This window comes from Sorex fumeus, unplaced genomic scaffold (genome assembly GCF_029834395.1).
Source record: "Sorex fumeus unplaced genomic scaffold, SorFum_2.1 ptg000047l, whole genome shotgun sequence".
NCBI lineage: Eukaryota > Metazoa > Chordata > Mammalia > Eulipotyphla > Soricidae > Sorex > Sorex fumeus.
The window spans coordinates 34,288,024-34,311,276 of record NW_026606104.1 but is presented as its reverse complement, the minus strand read 5'-3'; the positions used below and the strand labels follow the sequence as shown (position 1 = coordinate 34,311,276).

The 23,253-nt window shown below is 43.6% G+C and overlaps 1 protein-coding gene and 1 non-coding gene across 2 annotated transcripts in view; one reads left to right on the top strand and one right to left on the bottom strand.

Moving 5' to 3' along the window:
- Positions 1-23,253, top strand: part of FBXO42 (F-box protein 42) — a 70,370-nt gene that overhangs the window by 23,113 nt on the left and 24,004 nt on the right. Inside the window, exons 2-4 of the mRNA XM_056122851.1 lie at positions 324-590; positions 3,769-3,885; positions 15,967-16,101. Coding sequence (XP_055978826.1) covers positions 341-590; positions 3,769-3,885; positions 15,967-16,101 — 502 coding nt within the window. The 5' untranslated portion in view covers positions 324-340. The remainder of the gene's footprint in view (positions 1-323; positions 591-3,768; positions 3,886-15,966; positions 16,102-23,253) is intronic.
- On the bottom strand, positions 1,389-1,500 carry LOC130032170 (U6 spliceosomal RNA). The gene has a single exon (XR_008793734.1). It is a non-coding gene; the product is annotated as a U6 spliceosomal RNA (small nuclear RNA).

Sequence of the window (23,253 nt, the reverse complement as noted above, 5' to 3'; positions counted from 1 at the left end):
GGAGATTGAACCTGAGTCAGCTGCCTGCAAGGCAAGCCCCCTACCTGCTGTACTCTCTCTCCAGCCTCCTGGCTATAGAATTTGACAGTCATTCTGGTTTTCAGTGGACGGAAGTATGAGTATATCTTTAAGAATTTGTTAGACCTTTGGAATGAGCTTGGTCTTTGAGATGTACCTCTCAGTTTCCGGTCATTCACAACTCATATGGCAAAGTGCAAAAGAACTGATTTCCTATTGAGGGCATAACTGCTTCGGTGCTTGTGCTTGAGTTCCTGCAGGGCTTCTCACAGTACGTGCTGATATTTATTTCTTTCCCACTATAGCTAACGAGTGGAATGTCATGGCCAGCTCCTCAGACAGTGAAGATGACAGTTTCATGGCTGTGGACCAAGAAGAAGCAGTGCTGGAAGGGACAATGGAGCAAGATGAGGAGCCCCATCCAGTATTAGAGGTTGACGAGACCAGACATAATCGGGCCATGTCTGAGCTGCCTGAGGAGGTCTTAGAGTATATCCTGTCTTTTCTTTCACCATATCAAGAACACAAAACTGCAGCCCTTGTCTGCAAACAGTGGTATCGACTTATTAAAGGTACTGTGGAATGTAGAACAATTTATTAAAATTTGTTTGAATGGTTTACGTTATTTTGAGGTGCAGGGGATCAAGCTTAAGCCTTACACATACAAGACTGAATCACATTCTAGGCCTTAGGCCCTAAATGGCTTACTTGTTGTTGTTGTTTGTTTTGGGGACAAATCCAGTGATGCTCTCAGGACTTACTCCTGGCTCTGACTGAGCTCAGGAATCACTCTTTGTGGGATTCTGGGGATCATATAGAGTACTGGGAATTGAGCTGCCAATGCGTGATATACTCCTTGTTTTTGTCTCTTACCCCTTATTCTTCTGCCTTATACTTATTTCTCTGTTTCCCTGAATGGTTTGCTTCTTTTGGTTTGGTTTTTGTTTTTTTTTTGGACCACACCTGGAAGTACTTGGGGCTGAGTCCTGGCTTTGTGCTCAGAGATCATTCTGGGTGGGGCTCGGGGGATTGACTATATGTAGTGCTGGGGATCAAACTTGGGTTGGACATATGCAAGGCAAGTGCCCTGCTTGCTGTATTCTCTCTCCAGCGCCATGCATGGTTTACTTTTTTTTTTTCTTTTTTTGGCAATGCTCAGGTGTTACTCCTGGCTCTGCACTTAGGAATTACTCTTGGAGGACCATATGGGATGCCGGGGATTGAACCCTGGGTTGGCCACATGCAAGGCAGATGCCCTACCTGCTGTACTATCACTCTGGTCCCATGAATGGTTTACTTTTTTTTTTTTTGCCAGAGTTTGCTTTTTATTAGGCCCAAGGCCCACCCTTTTCATCAAGCTGGGGTGGCCTAAAAATATGGAATGCTTCATGAATTTGTGTGTCATCCTTGGCGCAGGGGCCATGCTAATCTTCTCTGTATTGTTCCAATTTTAGTATATGTGTTGCAGAAAGAAGCGAGCACATGAATGGTTTACTTTTAAGCTCCCAATTTTATTTTCTCTTTTCCTCCTTAACTCTCTGGTTCTAACGTTTAGGTTACTTTTCTTTCTTTCTTTCTTTCTTTCTTTCTTTCTTTATTTCTTTCTTTCTTTTTTCACTTTTATCCTAGTTGGATTTATGAATGTCTTGGACATTAGAGTATTTACTGAAGTTTAGTTTTAAAATTAGGATTCTGTTTCTGCATATTGTTTCTTAGGGTTGGAAATAGCACCCAGTGATGCTCAGGGCTTCTTTAGATTTGGTGCTCAGTGTTTACTCCCAGTGGTTCTCTGGGGACCGGTGGACAGGACTGAACCAGGGTTGGCCGCATGCAAGCACCTTCTCACTGTACCCTCTGATCTTGTGCCTGCATTCTCTTAGAGTTGGTATGCTAAATTGTATGATTTTGGGTAAGCAAAGGAGGCAAGGGTTAAAGGCTAGCGGTAATAGCTAGCAATATAGTGGGGTAGACGGATAGTATAGGGATGCCAGGTATCAAACCCACGTCAGCCATATGGAAGGCGTGTGTCCTACATCACTCTGATCCCATGCCCCTATTTCTGACTGAGGTTTCAGCTTTAGGGACTGGCATATGTCGTAGAGTACCTGCCTCACATACAGAAAGCCTTGGCTTTGATCCTCGATTCTACACAAATATCATATATACACATACTTTAGCCTTAGCTAAATGTTGAAGTTACTGTACTGTATGAAAAGATAGCAGCTGCTTAGCTCCATTTCATTTTTGGTAGTTTACTAATGTTTTTTGTGATCACATCTGGCAGTGCTCAGGGGAGCAGTGCTCATGGGAGCCATCTGAAGCTGGGTTCAAACCCAGCGGTCCTTCATGTAAAATTTGCACTTCAGCCCATCCAGCCTTTTCCTTGACCTTCTAGGTTCCTTTTCTTAAATGAAGAGGACCAGGCTAGTTGAATAATTTTGATTATTGGTTGATCAATAATAATTATCAGTGATTGGGGCTAGAGCAACAGCACAGTGGGTAGGGCGTTTGCCTTGCACGCGGCCTACCCAGGTTCAATTCCCAGCATCCAATATGGTCCCCTGAGCACTGCCAGGAGTAACCCCTGTGCATCACGGGGTGTGACCCAAAACACACACACACACAAAAAATTATCAGTGATTTCATTAGTCTGTTCTTTCCAAATGACTATAAGACAGACATATGTATATGAGAAAAACTTTTAGGTCTGAATTAGGTTTCAGGTTTCCTTGTTTCAGGGTGGTTCTCACTGGGTGGTGGGGGTGCTTGGTCAACTCCCCAAAGCCCAGACTGGAGGATAAGGGCCAACAGCATTGAAACTGTTTGCTGGATTATGCCCAGGCTCATTTGTTCATAACTGGTAAATCTAGTATGCCCAGCTGAACTTCTGTTTGCAGAGTTAATGGACCCTTCAGAAGAGACTGGCTTCCTGTAATGTGGATTTCATCTCTAAAATAGATGTTGAAGGGCTAGAGAAACAGTACAGTGGGTGGGGCACTTGCCTTGCTTGCGGCTGTCCCGGCTTCTATCCCTGGCGTCCCATACAGTCCCCCGAGCACTCCCAGGAGTGATTTCCTGAGTGCAGAACCAGGAGTGACTCCTGAGCACCATCAGGTGTGGCCCAAATAATAAGACAGAAAATTAAGTGGAAGAATCAACAGTAAAGAGTTGATTGCTGCATATAAAAATGTGTCAGGAGCCAAGGATATGGCTGAGCGCTAAAGCGCAGGCCTTGCATTCAGGACCCTGGGTTTAATCCCCGATACCACGAGGTCCCCTAAGCACTGTGGGAGTGACACTGACCACAGCTTCGTGTTTAAGATGAAAAATGTTCAGTTTCCCTGGTCCAGTCAGAGATGTTTACAGAACAGCTGTTACATTCCAGACATAATCATACTCTCTCTCACAGAGCTAAATTTCTCCTGCTTTGTTTGGTCCGAAGTAAATAATGTCAGTTTTTTTGTTGCCTCATGAAATGACAGGAAGGGGAGCAGTGTTGTGGTGTGGGCCAATTTTATTAACTTTGACAGACTTGATTAATTTTTCCTAAAACTTGGTAGATGAAAGAATAGGATCTGGCAGTTTGGAAATTACAGAATTTTTTCACTTTTTTGAGAGATGAAGGAAATTTGGAGTTCCTCAAAGAAATTTGCTTTATAAAAGTCCCGCCACACTTAATAGATGCAGCTTTAATAATTTGCTTTACCAGTGAAGTACCTAGGCTGAAGTGGTTCCTATTTCTGTCCTTAGGTGTGGCCCACCAGTGTTACCATGGCTTCATCAAAGCTGTTCAAGAAGGAAACATTCAGTGGGAGAGTCGGACTTACCCTTACCCTGGAACCCCTATCACTCAGCGGTTCTCACACAGTGAGTATTGACTGTGGAAGCAGGCCCCGCCCACCCGTGTTCATGCTTCCAAACCTGCTACAGAAGCATGTGTTTTATCTACCTTCTAAACGACAAGACTAGAAGTGACAGTTTAATATTATGCAATCAGAGATAGGGAGGAGAGTGAACTTAAATAATTGCAGGCATTTTGGTATTATTTATATTCTTCTTCCTGGGGATTATTTTTTTTCTGGATTATTTTTAAATTATGTTCCAGAGAAGTTTGTTTTGTGCTTCAGCAGTCTGAAACATGAGAGGAAAACAAAGGAAAGACATGCTTCAGGTATTTCTGATAACTACTTCAGTAGGAGTAGTCAGGGTTTAGCACTGAGTTTGATAATAACTGTTTTAGCATATATATTCAAATTCATTTGGGTGTGGGGGGGGTCACAGATATTTTTGCTTTTTGGATCATACCCGGCGATGCATAGGGGTTACTCCTGGCTCTGCACTCAGGAATTACCCCTGGCAGTGCTCAGGGGACCATATGGGATGCTCAGGGGACCATATGGGATGCTGGGAATCGAACCCGGGTCAATCGCGTGCAAGGCAAACGCCCTACCTGCTGTACTATCACTCCAGCCCCAATAGTTTATTTTCTTATACTCTGTTATTCTATTTCATTTACCAATGTACCTTGTAGGGAGGCCACCCTAAAGCATTGCCTGGGGGACCTGGGAGCCACTCCCAGCAATACTTGTCAAGCTCTATAGGCCGGAGCATTCAAGAATTAGACCCAGTGCTGCCACTAACGCTTCTGGGGCTAGCCTGGTGGTGGTCAGCAGAGTTTGAGATGCACGTTTTTGACCAGTAATGGAAATGGTGTTTAGACCAGTAATGGAAATGGTGTTTTGCAGAAAGAAAGATCATTATGGGAAAGGAAGGGCCTCTTAGAAAGTACTCCAGTACAAAGCCAGTAATGATTGGCTGGGGAATGTGGCTTTAGTGGCAAAAGCACGTCTTATATGTGGTTCTATTCCTGGCAACACACACACACACACACACACACACACACACACACACGCACGCGCGCGCACACACACGCATGAACACACACGCACAGAAGAACCTGAAAGATAGTTCAGTGGGTTTAGCACTTGCTTTACATTCTGGAGGCCTGATTTCCATCTCCACGTGATCGCCTGAGCACAAAGCCAGGAGCAAGGATCTGAGCGCTGTTGGTTGTGGCCCAAGACCTTCTTCACCCCTAAAAAAAAAAAAGGAAAGTTCTCATAATTTCTGCTATAATTGTATTATGTTCCCATTAAAAAACCTTCAGTATTTATCTATTGCCTACAAAATAACATCTAAACTTAGCCTTATATTCAGAACCTTCCATATTTGACCTGTGTCTAAATTTACTTCATCTCCCAACTTTTCCCGAGAGGTCTCTTCAAAAAAGTTGTCACTTAACCTTTGCCATACTATTTTCTTTCTCCCTGGAGCAGTTAGCAGAAACTCCCTCTTCTTGAAGACTTAGTTGAAGTTCTAGCTCTCATGAAACCTTTTCTCAACCTTTTAGTCCACAGAAAACATCCCTTTTCAGGCTTACCTAAATATTTATCTTGACTCTTAATTTGGCACTTAACTCACGTTGTGTTTTTATTTTTAGCATACATGTCTGTCTGTCTCACTTTCTCACCCAGGATGACTGGGTGAATGTACAACATCAAGGATTGACCTCAGGACCTCACACTTACCCTGCGTACTTTCTAAGTAACTGAGCCATTTTCCAGGCTTTTTCTTGCTGGGGATCCCAAAACCAGGACTGTCCTTATCACCATTTCAGCAACAGGGTTTGAACTCATGACCTTGTGCTTACCAGGCAAGCATCTTAAACTGTAGAGAAGGACCATCTGTTAGGTCTCTGTGTATCTTTAAACTGTATTTTCATCTCTGTTTTTGGTTGTTATTGTTGTTTGTTTTTTGTTCGGGATCTATACCCGGCAATGCTCAGGGGTTACGCCTAGCCCTTCACTCAGGAATTACTCGTGGAGGTGCTCAGGGGACCATATGGGATGCTGGGGATGGGATTGATTGATCCTTGACTGGCAATATATATTGCAAAGCCTACCGCTGTACTATTTCTACAGCCCCTATGTTTTGACCTCTCAAGAAAGAGACTATATTGGTTTTCATGCATAAAAATCACTTTACAACTCTAGCTCTAGCTTAAAACAACACATACTGTCTTACTGAGTTCTTGAGGGCTAGGAATTTGGGAGTGGTTTAGCTGGGAAAGTTTAGCTGGGAGGTTCTGCCTCAGGGTGTCTCCTGAGCTTGCAGTCAGCCAGGGCTATCATCATCATCTGAAGGTGGAACTGGATCAGGACCTCTGGGGGATTTGCTTCTAGGCTCATTCAAATGACGGTTAACTGGAGACTTAGACCTCATCACTTCTTCACTGTTTGGACCTTTCTGTCTAGCTGCTCACAGGCTATGGCTTAGATTCTGGCCTTCCACAAAATGGATGGATGATTTGAGAAACAGAGACAGATATAAAGACCCACTTGCCTCTCTTGCCTCCCTTCCCCTCCCATGCTCTGGCTCTGCACTCAGGAAGCACTCTTGGAGGTGCGTGTGGAACCATATGGGATGCTGGAGTCAAACCCTGGTCTGCCATGTACAAGTTAAGCATCCTACATACTGTACTATCATTTTGGGCCCTCCTTTTTTTATTTTTTCCTAAGGAGGGTGGTAGACGCAGGGCTTGGGGCACACCAGCCTTGCCCAGGGATCATTCCTATTGATGCTTTGGGGATCATATGTGGTGCTTGGAATTTGAACTGGTGTCAGCCTCATATAAGACAAGTGGCCCTTGCACTCTTTCTCCAGCCCGAGACACACCAAAACTAAAGCCATGACATCTTTTACAGCCTAATCTTTGACGCAAAAGCCATCTCATCTATTCCATTGGTTACACTTAATTGACCAACTGTGTAGATACAGGAAGTGAGGGTCACCGGAAGTTTGGCTACTGCAGACTAATATACTCTCTGTATTCCCATGCATTCGGAGGAGAGTTGATTGAATAATTAGGGCGCATTGTCATCTCTGAATTTTATCTAAATGGCTCCAGTTCAAAGGCACTCACCGAACAGTTGCTGTGTTTTCATTTCTTTCATGAAGCTATTTTTATTTGTGTTCGTGTAAACTCCTAGAGGAGTAGGTCTCAAGTGTGGTTCCTGGATCTCTGGTGGAGAGGGCAGGGCATCTGTGAGACCTTTTTGGAGGCTCTGAGAAGTTAGAACTGGTATGGTTTGTTTTAAATCGTGTGTGACCGAAAGGAACCTTGTTCCCTAGAGCATTTGAGTGTCCTTGACTCATGCCCGGGCTGCAGAAGTAGTCCCCCACATTGCTGTGCACTCGTGACACCTCAGTGGTGGGAGTGGTGGCAGCCCTAGCGTAGCAGTGGTGTGGTCGATATAAGGTAGGTAGTGGTGCCAGTGCCTGTGCGAGTAGTTATAGTGATGGAAGCAGTAATAGTATCATTGTTATGGAAATAGCTTTGAGAGACCGAAGTGATAATACAGAGCGTTGGGTGTTTGCCTTGTACTCGACTGACCGGGTTCAGTCGCTGGCACCCCAGAGGGCTTCCTGGGCCTGCCAGGAGTGATCCCTGAGCACAGAGCTAGTAGTAAGTCCTGAGCACTGCCAGGGGTGCTCCCCTGACCTCTCCAATATCTTTGAAAGGCTTTTGAGTGTTTTTCAGGCAAATCCAGAATTTGCTTTGATAACCTATGGTATAAATATTAAGGATGTTTAATGAAATTAATAGGAAAATCTGCATTGGATCCAGTATTTATTGTTGAATGGAAGGGATAGCTCTCACTACCTCTAGTTAACTGAAATGCCTCATTGTTGTTGAAAAACGATCGCAGAAACTATCTTTTAACCGAAACAGCATAAAATAAGAACAGATTCCCAATAATTCATAGTATTGGAGGGGATCCCCCCCCCATCATTATATAACCAAACAATATTGAGTGAAATGTTATTCATGGACTTTCTGTAGAACGTGGTGGCAGTGATGAAACCCGGGTAAATTGTGTGCAATGCACACATCCTATCTGTTAGGCTATCTCTCCAGACTCTCTTTTTCTTTTTTGGTTTTTTGGGCTATCCTTAGGGGCTACTCCTGTTTCTTGTGGGTTAGTCCCAGCAGTGCTCTAAGACCCCGCAGTGCCAGGGATTGAAGCCAAAGAACCTGGTGTGCAGAGCCTACACAGCAGATCTTTCAGCTCTCACCCCAGCCCAGGGTCCTTCCTTTAAACCTAGCTCAGGTTTGGGCAGATAGTGTAGGAGACATGGCACTTGCCTTGCATGCAGCTGTCTCCTGTTTGATTACCCCCATATATGAGTATATCCCAAGGTCACTACTGAGCACAAAGACAGAATAACCCCTTGGCATTGCTGATGTGACTCCAAAACCCCAAAATTTTTAAAAAGACCTACCTAGCTCAGAGACAAAGCCAGATGTCGTCTTTCTCATAGACTATTCTCAAATTCCCCACCATGAAGACTAAGGGCTTGTTTGTTTGTTTGATGGAAAGGTTTACTGGAAATTAAAAGGGAAAGAAAAACTCCACAGCTGGGGAAGAACTTAGTTTAGGACTAAGTTGAGGCTAAGTTCTTTTTACCTTCTTCTCTACTCCCTTAATACATTCTTCATACCTTCCCCTTATTGTTTTTTAATAATTATAATTATCTGTATAGGAGAGTCTGCATGCAAAAGAGCTTCGTATTTGGGAAGCAAGTTCCTTGGCTCTTCTAACCCACAATTTACTTATCTGTAAAGGGAGTATGGCAGATTCTATTTATACCACAGGGTTTCTGGAAAATTTAACCAGAATACTCTTGCAAAAAAAATTTTTTTTTCTTTTTGGGTCACACCCGGCGATGCACAGGGGTTACTCCTGGCTTTGCACTGAGGAATTACTCCTGGTGGTGCTCAGGGGACCATACAGGATGCTGGGAATTGAACCCAGGTTGGCCGCATGCAAGGCAAACGCCCTACCCACTATTGCTCCAGCCCCCAAAATTTGTTTTTAAAAGTGATAGGATGATGACAATGTCTCTTCCCAAAGATTATGTCTCCTTGAGGACTGATAGGTTCCATACCTTAGACTGTATCATGTCACTTTTCATGACATCTGTTTTATATCTGTGGAATTAAGTGTAACAAAGAGATAGAAATAGTGCAGCTTTCCTATGTAGAAGTGTAAGACAACAAAGGTCAGAGAATTAAAGCCAGTTCACCTAGAATTTTGCAGTGTTTACAAGACCAATCATGCAAGACTTGATTAATGTAGGAGGTGCTTTTCAGTTTGATACTGGGGTCTGTTGAATCCCTAGCATCATGCTTTGTAAAACATTATGCTATTTAGGCTCTGAATAGGGTCAGATCATTGCACACACATACTAATCCCTGTTCTTGCAGTAGCCAGCAGGCCCAGACTGGATAACTAACCTTGCTTGTTCCATCGTTATGTAATTAAAGGCCTTATCAAATATGTCCTAGCTTGTAGATGTGAGACATATGACAGCATAGTCTCTTTGAGCATGGGATAAAAGCCTCAGGACCTTTCCCTGGAGACAAGGAGGGAAACAAAAGAGTTAAACTTTGGAGAGTACAAAAATTAGAGCTCAGTAAACATTTATTGAGTGACTATCAGGTTTCGTGGAAAATATGAAACAACTGGAAGTTCTTGCCCTTGACGGGATTCTGATAGAATAGGAAAGGACTCAGAATGCTGACAAGTTTTCTTGCTACGTGTCTGATCATGAATACTTGAGTTGGCTGTTATAGGGAATCATTAGATATTAGTTAGATACTAGTCTCAGATATGTGTCTGGTTGTTGGTCATGGGACAGTCAAGTCAATTTGAGAACATTTGAAGAGATCTAGCAGTTGGAATAAACTCAGTGTTGTTTCTTAGGGGACTCCTAAAATATAGTAGGCTTTAGCTTTTGTAGAGTACGTTCCAGTGTTCTAGATATTCTGAAAGAAAAATGTTCTGGGGGCTGGAGAGGTAGGGTAGGTCTCCAACATCATATCTTGTCCTAGTGCCCTAAGCACAGCTGGGTGTGGTCCAAAAACAAAAAGGTAAAATGGTTGTTTTTAGAGTAGAGAATTTTGGTAAAAGGGGAATGACTACTTGAGCACTGGTATTTGCTCAGATTCTTAGTTTTTTCCTTAAAGACCTGTTGAGCTTGTCAGGCTTTCCTTATACTAACATGTAGTTTGTCTTAAATAAAAGTACACAATAAGGGGCCGAAGAGATGGTACAGGTTAAAGCTCATACCTCATATACATGCAACCCTGGTTGGATCTTTAATCACTAAATGGTACCCCAAACACTACCAGGGTCACTCAGATGATTCCTTGACCCAAGCAGCACTACACCCTTGGACCCTTGCATTGAACTCCTGGTTAACTGGCTTTCCTTAACATCATTGGGGAGCACCCCCTCCCCAAAATAGTTTTTTTTTTTTTTTAGTTTTATTGAATAACCGTGAGATAGTTACAAGCTTTCATGTTTGGGTTACAATTACAATGATCAAACACCCATCCCTCCACCAGTGCACATTCCCCACCACCAATATCCCTGGTATCGCTGTTTCAGCATGTCTGATTGTGGGGGGTGGGTCGTAAACTCTAAACAATAATTGTGCATCTTCTATCGAAATTATCTAGTCAAAGTAGATAGAGTATTAACTAGAACTCATCTGCCTCACAAGAATTGGGAGGGGTGGGAGGTGGGGGTCTATTGGGGTTCGGGGTTAAAAATGAGTATTGGTAAAGGAAAATGTGTTTGGTATCTACATGACTGAGACCTAAACCCGAAAGCTCTGTAACTTTTCCCACAGTGATTCAATAAATAAATAAATTATAAAAAAAAAATATCCCTGGTATACCCCCCTTTCCCATTCTCCCCCTGCCTTCATGGCAGACATGATTCCCCATAATCTCTCTCTACTTTTGGGCATTATGGTTTGCAATACAGACCCTGAGAGGTTATCATGTTTGGTCCTTTATCTACTTTCTGCACACATCTCCCATTCCGACTGATTCCTCCAGCCATCTTTTTCTTAGTGATCCCTTCTCTATTCCAGCTGCTTTCTCCCCTTTGTTCATGAGGCAGGCTTCCAGCTATGGAGCAATCTTTCTGTACTGTGTATCTACTATCCTTAGGTGTCAGCCTCATGGAGATCAAACAGAAGTTGGGTGCACGCAAAGCAAGTGCCTGAATCCCTGTACTATCTTTCTAGTTTAACCTACAGGACTTTTAATCAATCTATTCCTTGCCCCACTTGGGAATAGGCAATGTTTACAAAATATATTTATTTATTTATTTTTCTTTTTATTAGTGAAACACCATGAAGTACAGTTGTAGATTTACAATTTTTTGTGCTTGGGTTTCGATTATACAATGATCAAATACCCATCCCTCCATCAGTGCCCACTTTCCACCACCATGGATAATATCCCTCCCCCAAAATAGTTTAATAGAATGCTAAAATAATTGTGTGCATTTGGGAGGGGATTGGGGGGATGATGAGAGTCGTACCTGGCCAGGGCTTACACATGGCTTTGAGCTCAGGGATCACTCCTGGAGGGACTTGGGGTTAACCAAGTCCATATGGGGTTAACCATATGGGGTTAAACCTGGGATCAAACCTGGGTTCGCCATGTGCAAGGCAAGCACCAGACCAGCTGTATTCCAGCCCCTATTTGTGTGATGTTGATTTTTTTTCTTACTCCAGTATATCTGAGTTTTAAACAACTGCCTAAATACAGCTTTTTTAATGGATTGTGTGGACATTGGAATTACACTGTGTGGAACTTGACGTTTCAGTTCCATTAGATTTGTATAGTTAAGGGCCGTGCCTTGTCTTCCAGAAACTGTTGTTTGCTCAGAGCGAAGCAGGAAAAAGCTGCTTGCCTTATTTTTGTGTAGGATTCAAATGCATGTGGTAAGGACCCCATGGGGCACAGTTCTGGATGGATTTTCAGTCCAAGTAGAGCAGAGGAATGTTTACTGACTCTCTACTGTAAAGGCCCTAGCCTCTTTGCTGCATGAAGTAGCTGCCTGGAGGTAATCGTTGACGAATAGTGAGACACCACTGGGGCTTTACCTCTTTTAGTTGTAAATTCATGAATTTGTCTTACTAAATATTAATAATGGACTCTAAGGTTTCAGAAGTCATGGATTATCCAGAAGAAAAATAATACGTCTTTTTTTTTCCCCCTGGCACCAGTTGGTTTGGTTCAAAATTGCCTTATTTGTTGGAGTGGCTAATTCAAGAAAAGTATGAAAAAAACAGTATATTGTCTGAAAGTCAACTCCCTTAATGGAAATAAAATGTAGCTCAGTAATTCTCTTTTTATGTGATCTCATCTAACTTGAGCTTGCTTGCTTGCTTGCTTTCTTTCTTTCTTATTTTTTTTCTTTTTGAGTCACAGCCAGCGATGCACAAGGGTTACTCCTGGCTCTGCACTCAGGAATTACTCCTGGCGGTGCTCAGGGGACCATATGGGATGCCGGGAATCGAACCTGGGTCAGCCAAGACAAATGCCCTACCCTCTGTGCTATCCCTCCAGCCCCTCTTCAGCTTTCATTTTTTGCAGTTCTTAACAAAGCTGAAAACATGAGCATTGGGTTTTTGTTATTGTTGTTGTTAAGGTGTTTGTGGGTTGTTTTTTTTGTTTTGTTTTGTTTTGTTTTGCCATACCAAGCAATGTTCAGGGGCCACTACTCCTAGCTTTGCACTCAGGAATTACTCTTGACACTATTTGGGGGAACCATATGGGATTCCGGAAATTGAGCCCAGGTCAGCTGCATGCAAGGCAAATGCCTTTCCTGCTGTACCATCGCCCCAGCCCCAAGCAGTGGGATTTTATTGGATTTTTCTTCATAATAGACTTCCTTGTCTGTTAAGGATTGTGGTCATCTTTTCTAAAGGACAGAGACTAAGTGAGCTCTCTCGCAATGACAAGACTTAACCCTCTTGCTCCTTATCTATACTCTGGGGTATCGTTTCTCATAATCAGGCCACTTTTTGGAACTGTGCACCATCTTAAGGTACACATTGTAGTTTAAAAGCTCTTGGGGGATAAAAAGCACTCTTCGTTCAGAGCGATAGTACAATGGGTGGGGCTCTTGCCTTAAATCCTCTGAGCCCACCAGGAGTGATCCCTGAGCTCAGAGTCAGGAGTAAGCTCTTGGCACGGTCCCAAACCAAACAGTAAATAAGTAAATAAAAACAAAAACAAACGTTGGGCTCAAGAAATGGGACAGCAGGTAAGTCGCTTGCTTGCCTTGCTTATAGCCGGCCAGGGTTTGATCACTGGGCAGAGTCCACTGAGCCCCAGCAGCAGTGATCCCTGAGCACCTCCTGGTGTGGCCCAGATGCATAAAAGCTCTCTTCAGAAACTGCGGTGCTTTTTAAAACAGTTCGGCTCTTGGGGCAGAATAATAGTACAGTGGATTGGGCATTTGCCTTTCACACGGCTGACCCGGGTTCAATCTCTGGCACCCCATATTGTTCCCCTGAGCCCCATTAGGAGTGATCCCTGAGCATAGCCAGTTGTGGCCCAAAAACAAAAAAATAAAGTTCAGTTCTTTCTAAATTAATTTTTGTGGGGGTGTGGGGAGGAGGCCACAACCAGTTATGTTCAGTGACTGTTTCTGACCCTTAGTAGTGCTTTTGGGACCCTGGGCAGTGCTGGGGTTCAGACCGAACCAGCATCGGGAGAATACAAGGCCAGTAATCACCTTAACCCCTGTACTATCTCTCTGACCCTTAATTTAATTTATTATCTTTGTGTGTTTTTGCCACACCTGACTGTGCTCACTGCTTACTTCTATCTCTGTACTCAGGGATCACTCCTGGCAGTGCTCAGAGACCATTTGGAGTGCCAGGAATTGAACCCAGAAACACTGCATGCAGGGTTAAAATTCATTTCAGGGTTAATGAAATGAATACCTTACCCTCTATACTCTCTCTCTGGTCCCTATTTTAAATTTTGGTTTTTGCATCATAATGGCCGTGCTCAGGTCATACTTGTTCTGCACTCAGAGATTACTTCTATCTGGCTTGGAGAACTATATAGCGGGGTGCCCGGGATTGAACCTGAGTAGGCTGCCTGTGAGGCAAGTGCCCTCTACTATTGCTCTGGTCCCTAATTTAATTTTTTTTTAAATTTTTATCTTTTTGGGTCACACCCGGCAGTGCTCAGGGGTTACTCCTGGCTCATGCACTCAGGAATTAACTCCTGGCGGTGCTCGGGGGACTATATGGGATGCTGGGAATCGAACCTGTGTCGGCCATGTTGGCTGCGTGCAAGCAAACGCCCTACCTGCTGTGCTATCACTCCAGCCCCAATTTAATTTTTTAATATATTTAATTTTATTGTTGTGAGGACACCAAATAGTGTTTCTCAGAGACCATTAAGGTGACACGCAGTGGTTCCAGGAGGGGCATGTGATGCTGGGAATCAGATCTCTTGCCTCACACTTACAAAACCCGTGCTCTGCCACTTGAGCCCCCAGCCCCCATTTGTGCCTTTTAAACATTTCCTACTGCACTGATTTTCTATTCAGCACCCAACTGGGTAGCACCTGCTGAGGGGACTTTTGGATCCATTTAAAAGTTTAATAACGTCATGCTTTTTCTCTGTTGTTTTGCGACCACACTACTTCTGTGTTTCCAAAGCTAATCGGTCTTTTTGTATGTTTACTTTATGCCACTGATTAAAATTGTTTCCTGTCATTCTCTTTGCTGTAAAGATGTGTTTGTTGATTTGTGCTGTTGGTTTCATTTCAAAGCAAAACTGTTTAAGAGCAGGACTAAGAGGAGAAAAAAACGGGAGGCTAGCATGCATCTGTTAGCACTGACTAGCTTTGTCTACCCGAAAGGACAGTGGTGCAGATTTAGGTTAATCATGCAGCTGTGCTGAAATTTTATTCATTGAATGTCCTTAATCTAAATTCATGTGTGCTCGTGCTGGAGTTATGCTGTCTTATTTAATTACAGAGCCAATTTGTTGATGTGTTCAGAAGCAGTTTCCCTAGGTTCTCTGGCTCACGTTTAATTTTCTGTAGGAGAGCTGCCCCAGCAGTGCTGGGGTCCATCAGGACGACACCGGCAGTGCTCTGGGGGCCTTACCATTCCAGGAACTGAATCAGAGCCGTGCATGTCCAGCCCTCTGTGCTGTGTCCTGTCTGGGCCTTCGTTAACTGATTCATCAGTTGTTTTGGTTTACGGGCCTTGCCTGCTGGTGCTCAGGGTTTACTCCTGGCTCTGCACAGACAGGAATCTACTCTGGCACAACCATGTGCAAGGCTAGTGCCCTTCCTGACATCTCTGCTGTCCCTCTGACCTCTGGGCCTTATTTGATTTATTTTAGTTTTTTAAGAATTTATTAATTTTTTAAATGTAATTTGGTACGGGCATTCAGTATTGCAACACCAATCCTACCACCATTGCACCTTCCCTTCACCGTTGTTTTCAATTTCCCCAACCACCCCTTAAGCCTCAAAAATTTATTTGATACTGCTTATTCTCAATAATTTGCTAGCAGAATGATCAAAAATGCTTCCTTAGAAGAAAGTTAGTGAAGATTATTGTTTCTCACCTTGAAGCCATTAAGTCCTTATGTAAGAGATTACTAAGATGTTGTTACAGGTTGAGCGCTCTGTGTATATATTTGTTGGGCCTTATTTTAAATGTGTTACTGACTGGCATAAAGATTTGAAACTGAGCTGGAGCGATAGCACAGTGGGTAGGGCGTTTGCCTTGCATGCAGCTGACCCGGGTTCGATTGCCAGCATCCCATATGGTCCCTGAGCACCGCCAGGAGTAATTCCTGAGTGCAGAGCCAGGAGTGCATCGCTGCATCTGACTCAAAAAGCAAAAGAATAAAGATTTGAAACTGGTTATAGTTAGTTTCCTGGTTACTGTTTTTAAAGAGTCATCTTTGAAAGATTGGGACTTTTGGTGTGGTATTGGAAGGACTTCTAAGTTAGATGTTTTTATTATGTTTTCCCTTTCCAGGCGCATGCTACTATGATGCTAATCAGTCTATGTATGTGTTTGGAGGCTGCACCCAGAGTAGCTGCAATGCTGCCTTCAATGACCTATGGAGACTGGACCTGAATAGCAAAGAGTGGATCCGACCTTTGGCATCAGGTATGAGATAATATGCTGACCTCTGCCTTTTTAGGTGATAATTCTTTGTTATGTGGAATTCCTATTTGATGCTTCTTTGGTGTTGGACTCAAGAACAGATTCCTGGGACCCCCCAGTCTTTTTTCAAACATGCTGTATAAATGTTGAGTAATAATGCTACTGGAAAGTCTTTGAGCAGAAAAAAAAAATTGTATATGTATTAGGGATTCCTGCTTCAGAGACCCTCATCCTAGGTGCCTTCTTGCCCTTTTCTCTCCCTTCTGTCCTTTTAAATAGACTCTTCTGACTGCTGAGGGGATGAGGGACACCCACGCACACCCACACACACACACACGCACGAACGTATATGTAGTACTTTCTATTTAGTTTTGGTGCCCTTGCCAAAATTGCTACACTACTGTGTGAACTTACTTGCGTGGTTTTCTCAAGTACTTGTACAGGTGTGATAGGGTTTTTGGTCCCAAGTGAAGAAGAAACTTAAACACAGAGTCGTGAGAACTATCGGTTGACTGACAGAAGCTATTGTCCCAGGGCTAAGATCTCTGAGTATCTTTTGTTGTTTCCAGCTTAGATATTTGGGGAGTGTATAGAACATGCCTCTGCTAGTTACTTTTAATTCAGGAGTGTGGGAAGATTCCATGGTAGGTACATTCCTGTGCAGTTCCACTATGCCAAAACCGGCGGACAAAAACTAGATTATTCTTTCCCTTTTCACTGGTGTGATGGCGCAATTGAGTCCAACAAGTATAAAGTATTTTGCTAGATTTTGGGGGGGGCAGACTTTCCCCAAACATTCTTCATTTGACTTTTCAAGGTTGAAATTCACTCTCACACTAAGGAGACTTGTGTCTTTTGTGGGTAGATTCATTATTTATTTAGGTCTTGATTTACTACTCTGATTACTAAATAGAAGGCAACATGATATATTCAAAAGGGCACTGGGCGAAGGGTGAGGAAACAGGAGTTTCATTTCCTTGCATCATTACCTGTCCTCGGTGTAACTGAAAAAGTTACTACATTTCTCTGGGAGAAATAGGGATTAAAACTAGATACTGTTTTTAAATGGATTGGGAAGGCTAGTTTATGTTTTCTCCTATTCCTGTAACCACGGCTATGAATGTCTTATTCATATGAGAAGAAACTAAATTTTTGCTTCCCTAGTCTCTGACTCCCGGTTTCTTCCCCCTGTAGTAGGCAACCATAAGGCTTGTACTGACAGTGACTACTTACCGGTACTAGGTCATGTACCATGAATTTCTTTATTACAAATATTGGACAGATGATGAAATGTTAGTTTTTTTAAACTTTATTTAAAAAAATTTTTTTGAGGGTTTTTAGGTCTCAGAATTTTAGGACTTGAAGAGTTTCTTCTTTTGATCCTTTGTTCCAGGCTGTGCTTAATGCAATATTAATGTTTAGCATCCTGGATTCTAAACTGCAATCTGTTTTCTGGGTTTTAGAATGCAGTCCTGCTGTGCTTGGTATAAGCCCATTTTCAAGCAGTTTTCGATTGTTCCACTCACAAAGCACAGGTGCTGCCTCTCTCTGTCCTGGAACCACCATTTGTTTTGTTTTTGTTTTGGGGCCATACCTGGCAGTATTCAGGGCTTATCTGTATCTCTGCACTCAGAAATCACTCACTCCTGATGGGGCTGGACGGACCATATGGGATGCCAGGGACCAAACCTGGGTCAACTGTGGGCAAGGCAAGTGCGCTACCCACTGTGCTCTCTCTCCAGCCCTGTAACCAGTTATTACTCTTCGTTTGGAATGGCTCTGGTTCTTCCTTACAGAAATGGAATTTTGGTGTTTGGGACCTTTAAGACCTGTTGTCAACCTCTTTTCATGGTTTTGGGATTTTTGGGTTTGGTACCTCGTACCTCAGCCAGAGCCCATGAACTATTCCTGGGTCAGTGCTTAGGAGTCACTGCTGACTGCTTCGGGGACCAAAACCAGGTTGGCCGCATGGAAGACAAGTGCCTTCTCCTGTGTACTATCTTTCCAGCCCTGTTTTTATTGTCTTTAGTCATAAAGTTTAAAGACCTTTTTGAATCCCCCAGTGAAATAGAGAAATAAGTGGCTTGGAAATTAAGACTTACAGAAATTATTCTACAAAGTGCCTGAGTTTTCAAAAATACATTATTAATTTTTTTCCTTTTATGAAATAACAAATGAATGTTTAATTTCCTTACAAAGTGTCTCAAGAAATCAAGTTGCTGCTTCATCCTAATCCATAACTAACACTTAAGTTTTAGTGGAGGAAAACTGAGCCTTCTTAATGTGTCTTTTAAAAAATAAAAGTAAACAATCGTTTAATGGAGAATCCTGTGAGAGTCTCCTTTAGGCAGAAATCCCATGGGAAGATTGCCTGAGGAAACGTTTCTATATGCTGTCATGATCCCAACCAAAATTGCTTCCTAACTGAAACATCAGTGTGGTTTTCTGAATAGAACACAGTTGTTGATGTGTCTTGGTGCACCTGACTCACCCATTTTAGTCCATGGTGATGGGTAGGGAGGTTGGCCACGGGGACGGTGCTCTGTACTACCCATTCAGTGCCAGTTATGAGGTTTTCTTCCAGTGTTTGAGCCTCTGCAAGAGATGCTATTAGCTTTTAAGAGTTCTCAGTGTTTAAGTGTGATCCTTTGGAAAGCATGAAACAAACTGGACTAGTTAGGGGTGGGAATAGAGGATATCAGTCAAGAATGTCACTCCAGCATGCATCTTTTTAACTTATTTATTTGGATCTTCTCCCGATGAGTCTGGAACACTCAATTTGGTTGATGTCTTTATGAGATCATGCTGCCATGCCAAAGTACCATAGACGGAATTCTTTTTGTTTTTGGCTTTTTGGGTCACACCAGCTCGGGTTACTCCTGTCTCTGTACTCAGGAGTTACTCCCCCACTTCCTCTATTCCCCCCATATCCTCCGCCCACCCTAGAAAGAAGAGCATACTGTTCAGAGACTCAGTGGAAAGCTTCCAGAAAAGAGAAGCCTGTTTTTGGAGTGTTTTAGTACCTCCTTCATTTAAAGAATATCGTGAGTTTGAGGTTTCCTATGTTAGAAGTGTCGTGTGTTAAGGATTGTGCCATTAACCCGTACGTGAACGGAAGCCTGCTGCTCAAGTCACACGTGCTTGAGGCTTTGCTGCCGTCAGCTAACCGAATGGGAAACTTCTGCAAGTTAATTTTAGTTCATCTTGGAACAGTTCAGCTGACAGGGCCCAGAAGCTGCAGGAGTTTTCTTTGTGAAAATCTTTGTGAAAATTTCACAGGGCCTGAGCCAAGCCACGTTTGTCACTTGGGGGCTTGACCCTTCGTAATAGAGAACCTGAAAGCGAATTTCTTAGTGAATGTAGTAAGGAGTAGAGCGGCACTGATGAAGTTGAGGTAGAGACAGGAGCCAGCTCATTTACTCCTGGCTCTGGACTCAGGAATTACTCCTGGCAGTGCTGGGGGAACCATATGGGACGCTGGAGGTCCAACCCAGGTCGGTTGCATGCCGTGAAGCATTTTTTCCTAGGAGTCTCCCCAGGAGTGCTCCGGAGCCAGGGGGCCTCGAGGCGTTGCCAGTAACACTGTGGACTGTGGGCTTGGCGTCCTGCTGCCCTGCCCACTGGTGCTGGGGCACCACGTGGTGTCCAGGATCAGAGCGTGCACTCCAGCTCTTTGGACTCTCTCCCCCTTGCTGCCAGATCACATTTTAAATAACGTTTTATTGCTATAAGTCGAAGTAGACCCCCAGAATAAAACAGAATAGATAGTAGGTATCAAAGTAATATAAGTGAGTGAGAGACCAGTGGTGTGGGCTAGAGTCCTAGGAGTGGGGTGAAGAGTGATTTGAGTGATGAGCCTCTGCCCCTTTTTGTCTCCTAAGCTGCGCTGGGTTTGGAGTGAGGATGGTGCCAGTGGGCAATTCTTGGCACTTCTTGACCGCCTAAGAGTCTGTGACTCTGTGTAAGGGTCCAGCGGGGCCAGGGATGACCCAGGCCACCCTGATAGTGCTTGGGAGCCTCCAGGGATACACCCAGCAATGTTTGGGGAACATTCTGGTACCAAGGATCAAACTGGGTCTGACCATGTACAAGGTATGTGAGCTCCGGCCTCTGAGTAAATTTTATTTTAAAATATTGGGGCTGGGGGCTGGGGGCTGGAGCAATAGCACAGCAGGTAGGGCATTTGCCTGGCACACAGCCAACCCAGGTTCGATTCCCAGCATCCCATATGGTCCCCTGAGCAACCGCCAGGGGTGATTCCTGAGTGCAGAGCCAGGAGTAACCCCTCTGCATTGCCGGGTGTGACCCAAAAAGCAAAAAAAAAAAAAAGTTTGGACTGGAGAGTTAGTCCAGCAAGCAGATAGTCCAGCACGCAGGGCACTTTACTTGCATGCAGCCAACCCAGGTTCAGTCCCCAGCACTGCCAGGAGTAATTCCTGAGCTCAGAGCTAGGAGTAACCCCTGAGCATCACTGGGTATGGCCAAAGTAAACAAAACTAATGTATAGTATTTCTGATGAGTTGGATATTGAAGGCCAAGATTCATCCAAGGTGGACTTAGGTTTCAGGTTTGTACAGCCAGACACACAGCAGGGCAATTTGCTGAAACATGGAATCAGCTATTTGAAAGAACTTTAATTTTTCGTCTCTTTAGACATTTAAATGGTGATCTCATATATAATGAATCCTTGAGAGTTTGCTTTCAAAATAGACGGTTTCCCTTCTCTTACATGACAGCACAGGCCTTCCTTTTGTTCAGTTAAATTCCTCTTATACCCTGTATTTGTTCATGTTACAAATATTTATGAATTGCGTGTTCTGTATCTGGTATTGTTCTAGAGGGGAGGAATGTATGGATGGATAAAGTAGGTTAAAAATTCTACTTCTGATGGAGCTTAAATTCAAATGAAGGGAGACACATATTTAAACCGTCAGCTGTAGGGCCGAAGGACAGCACAGAGGTTAAGGTCCTTACTTGCCTTGCTTGCTTGTACCATCCCTTGTTCAGTCTCTGGAATTGCCTCTAGTCCCCTGAACACTGCCAGGTGTGGCCAAACACTCCCCTTCATCCCCTTCACCCCTCATCCCCACCCCCACCCCTGCCAAATGACAGATACAGTATGTTAGAAGGTGATTAAGACTATTGAAAGGATTGGAGAGAGAGTACAGTGGGTTGGGCACTTGCCTTGCACATGACTGACCTGGGTACAATCCCTGGCACCCCATATAGTCCTCCAAGCACTGCCAGGAGTGATCCCTGAGTGCAGAACCAGGAGTAACCCCTGAGCATTGCCAGGTGTGTCCCCAAACCAAAAACAAAGACTATAAAGCAAGACTATAGCATGATAAGATGACTCAGGAATAGGTGGGAGTAACTAGGAGTAGACCTCAAGAGAATGTGACCGCAGGCTCTTCAGTGAAGACCTGATGGCTGAGGAGGTGATAGCTAAGGAGAGAACATTTCAGAGAGAATAACCACTGCAAAGATCCAGAGATAGGGGTGTGCTTGGGACAGTCAAGAATAATGGGGAATTGAGTGGGACAGGAACAGAGTGAACAGGGAAAGGGACAGTGGAGGAGAAAGTTTTACATGTTTATGGTGTTTTAGCAGTTGTATGGACTTTGTCATCTTCTTTGACCGGTCTTTACTGGTTCTTTTCTGATTGCTTTATTACTCAGATAAAATAATTGAGGGTAGAACAGAAGCAGAGGCAATTCTGACCAGTAACAATGAATATGCAATTGTAAACATTGTTGTTTTGCTAGGAAGTGAAATGTTTCACCTTCTGGTATTACACTAAGGCAACAACTTGATTTTTTTTTTTTTAAGTGTGGTGGGGAGGTTGTTGTGGCATGCCTGACCATGCTCAGGGCTTACTCCTGCCTCTGTGCTTTCAGAAATCACTCCTGGGGACTGCTGCGTGCAAGTCCCACTGTGCTCTATCTGCCCTCCAGCAACAGCTTCATTCTTAATCAAATTCCTTTGATTCAGCCTGTGTTGAGTTCCCTAAACGTATAAAGCTCCTTGGGACCAAACAGTGAAGTGTAAACCACTGTTTCTAAAATGAATTACACTTTATTTAGGCTGAGGTTGATTTTAGCATCTGCTTAATATTTAATGTCATAAGAGGTCAGAGCTGTAGTACAGCGGGTACTTCCTTGTCTTACTCATGGCTGACCCAGATTTGATTCCCAGCACCACGTATTGTGTCCCATGCACTGCCTAAGCACAAAGCCAGGAGTAAGCCCTAAGCACCACCATGTGTGGCCCCAAAACGAAAAACTATATAAACAGAATTGGAGTGTTCTGACTTTTCAGAACTTCTTGATGATTAACCCAGCTCAGTTACAAAAGAAGCATAGTTTCTAGTTTTTAAACTTTGCACAAGAGAGTGTAAATGTTGGGAGTCCAGAAATGTTGGTAAAGTTTATTCAATTGAATTTATTTTTTGAGGTCTTCCTCCTAGTTTTTGGTTTCTTTTTTCTGTTTCTTTCTTGTGGGGGGAGGAGGGGCAGGTTCAGCAAGGAGAGCTCAGGGACCAGAGCTTAGATGCCCAGAGCGTAATTGAGGATCTCTCTGCTGTAAGGTGTGTGCTCTAGGGCCTTTCGGGCTGTCTGCATCCCCTCGGTAAAGATTTAGAGGCAGTTGACTTTTCCCACCCGCTTCTCCCTTGTGGGACTGAAGCACAAGCAGATAGGGTGCTTGCCTTGTGTACAGCTGACCCAGGTTTGATTCGCAGCACTGCGTATGGCCCCCCAAGCCTGTCAGGAGTAATTCCTGAGCACAGTCAGGATAACCCCTGAGCATTACTAGATGTGACCCAGTAACCTAAAAATAAATCAAAGAATTGAAAAAGAAGTCATGTTTTCCCCTTTCTAGCTTGCATCTCTGTGGAGAGCAAAAGACCAAACCACTATTCCTGAAAACCACATAAGAGATGACCTTTATCTGAATGTCTCAGAAGCTTACTTAGGTACAGGATTCTCCTTGTAGCACACCCACTCACCTAATCTCAAGGGATTGAGGAGAAGTTTGCGTTTTGGACAAATGTCCAGATGAGGGTGCCTAGTGTTCTACTATCCCTTGTAGTGCCAAAAGAAAATAACGCGTCTTGGTTTTAGAAAAGCTGCTGGTCTCGCACTCTTCGCTGCTTCT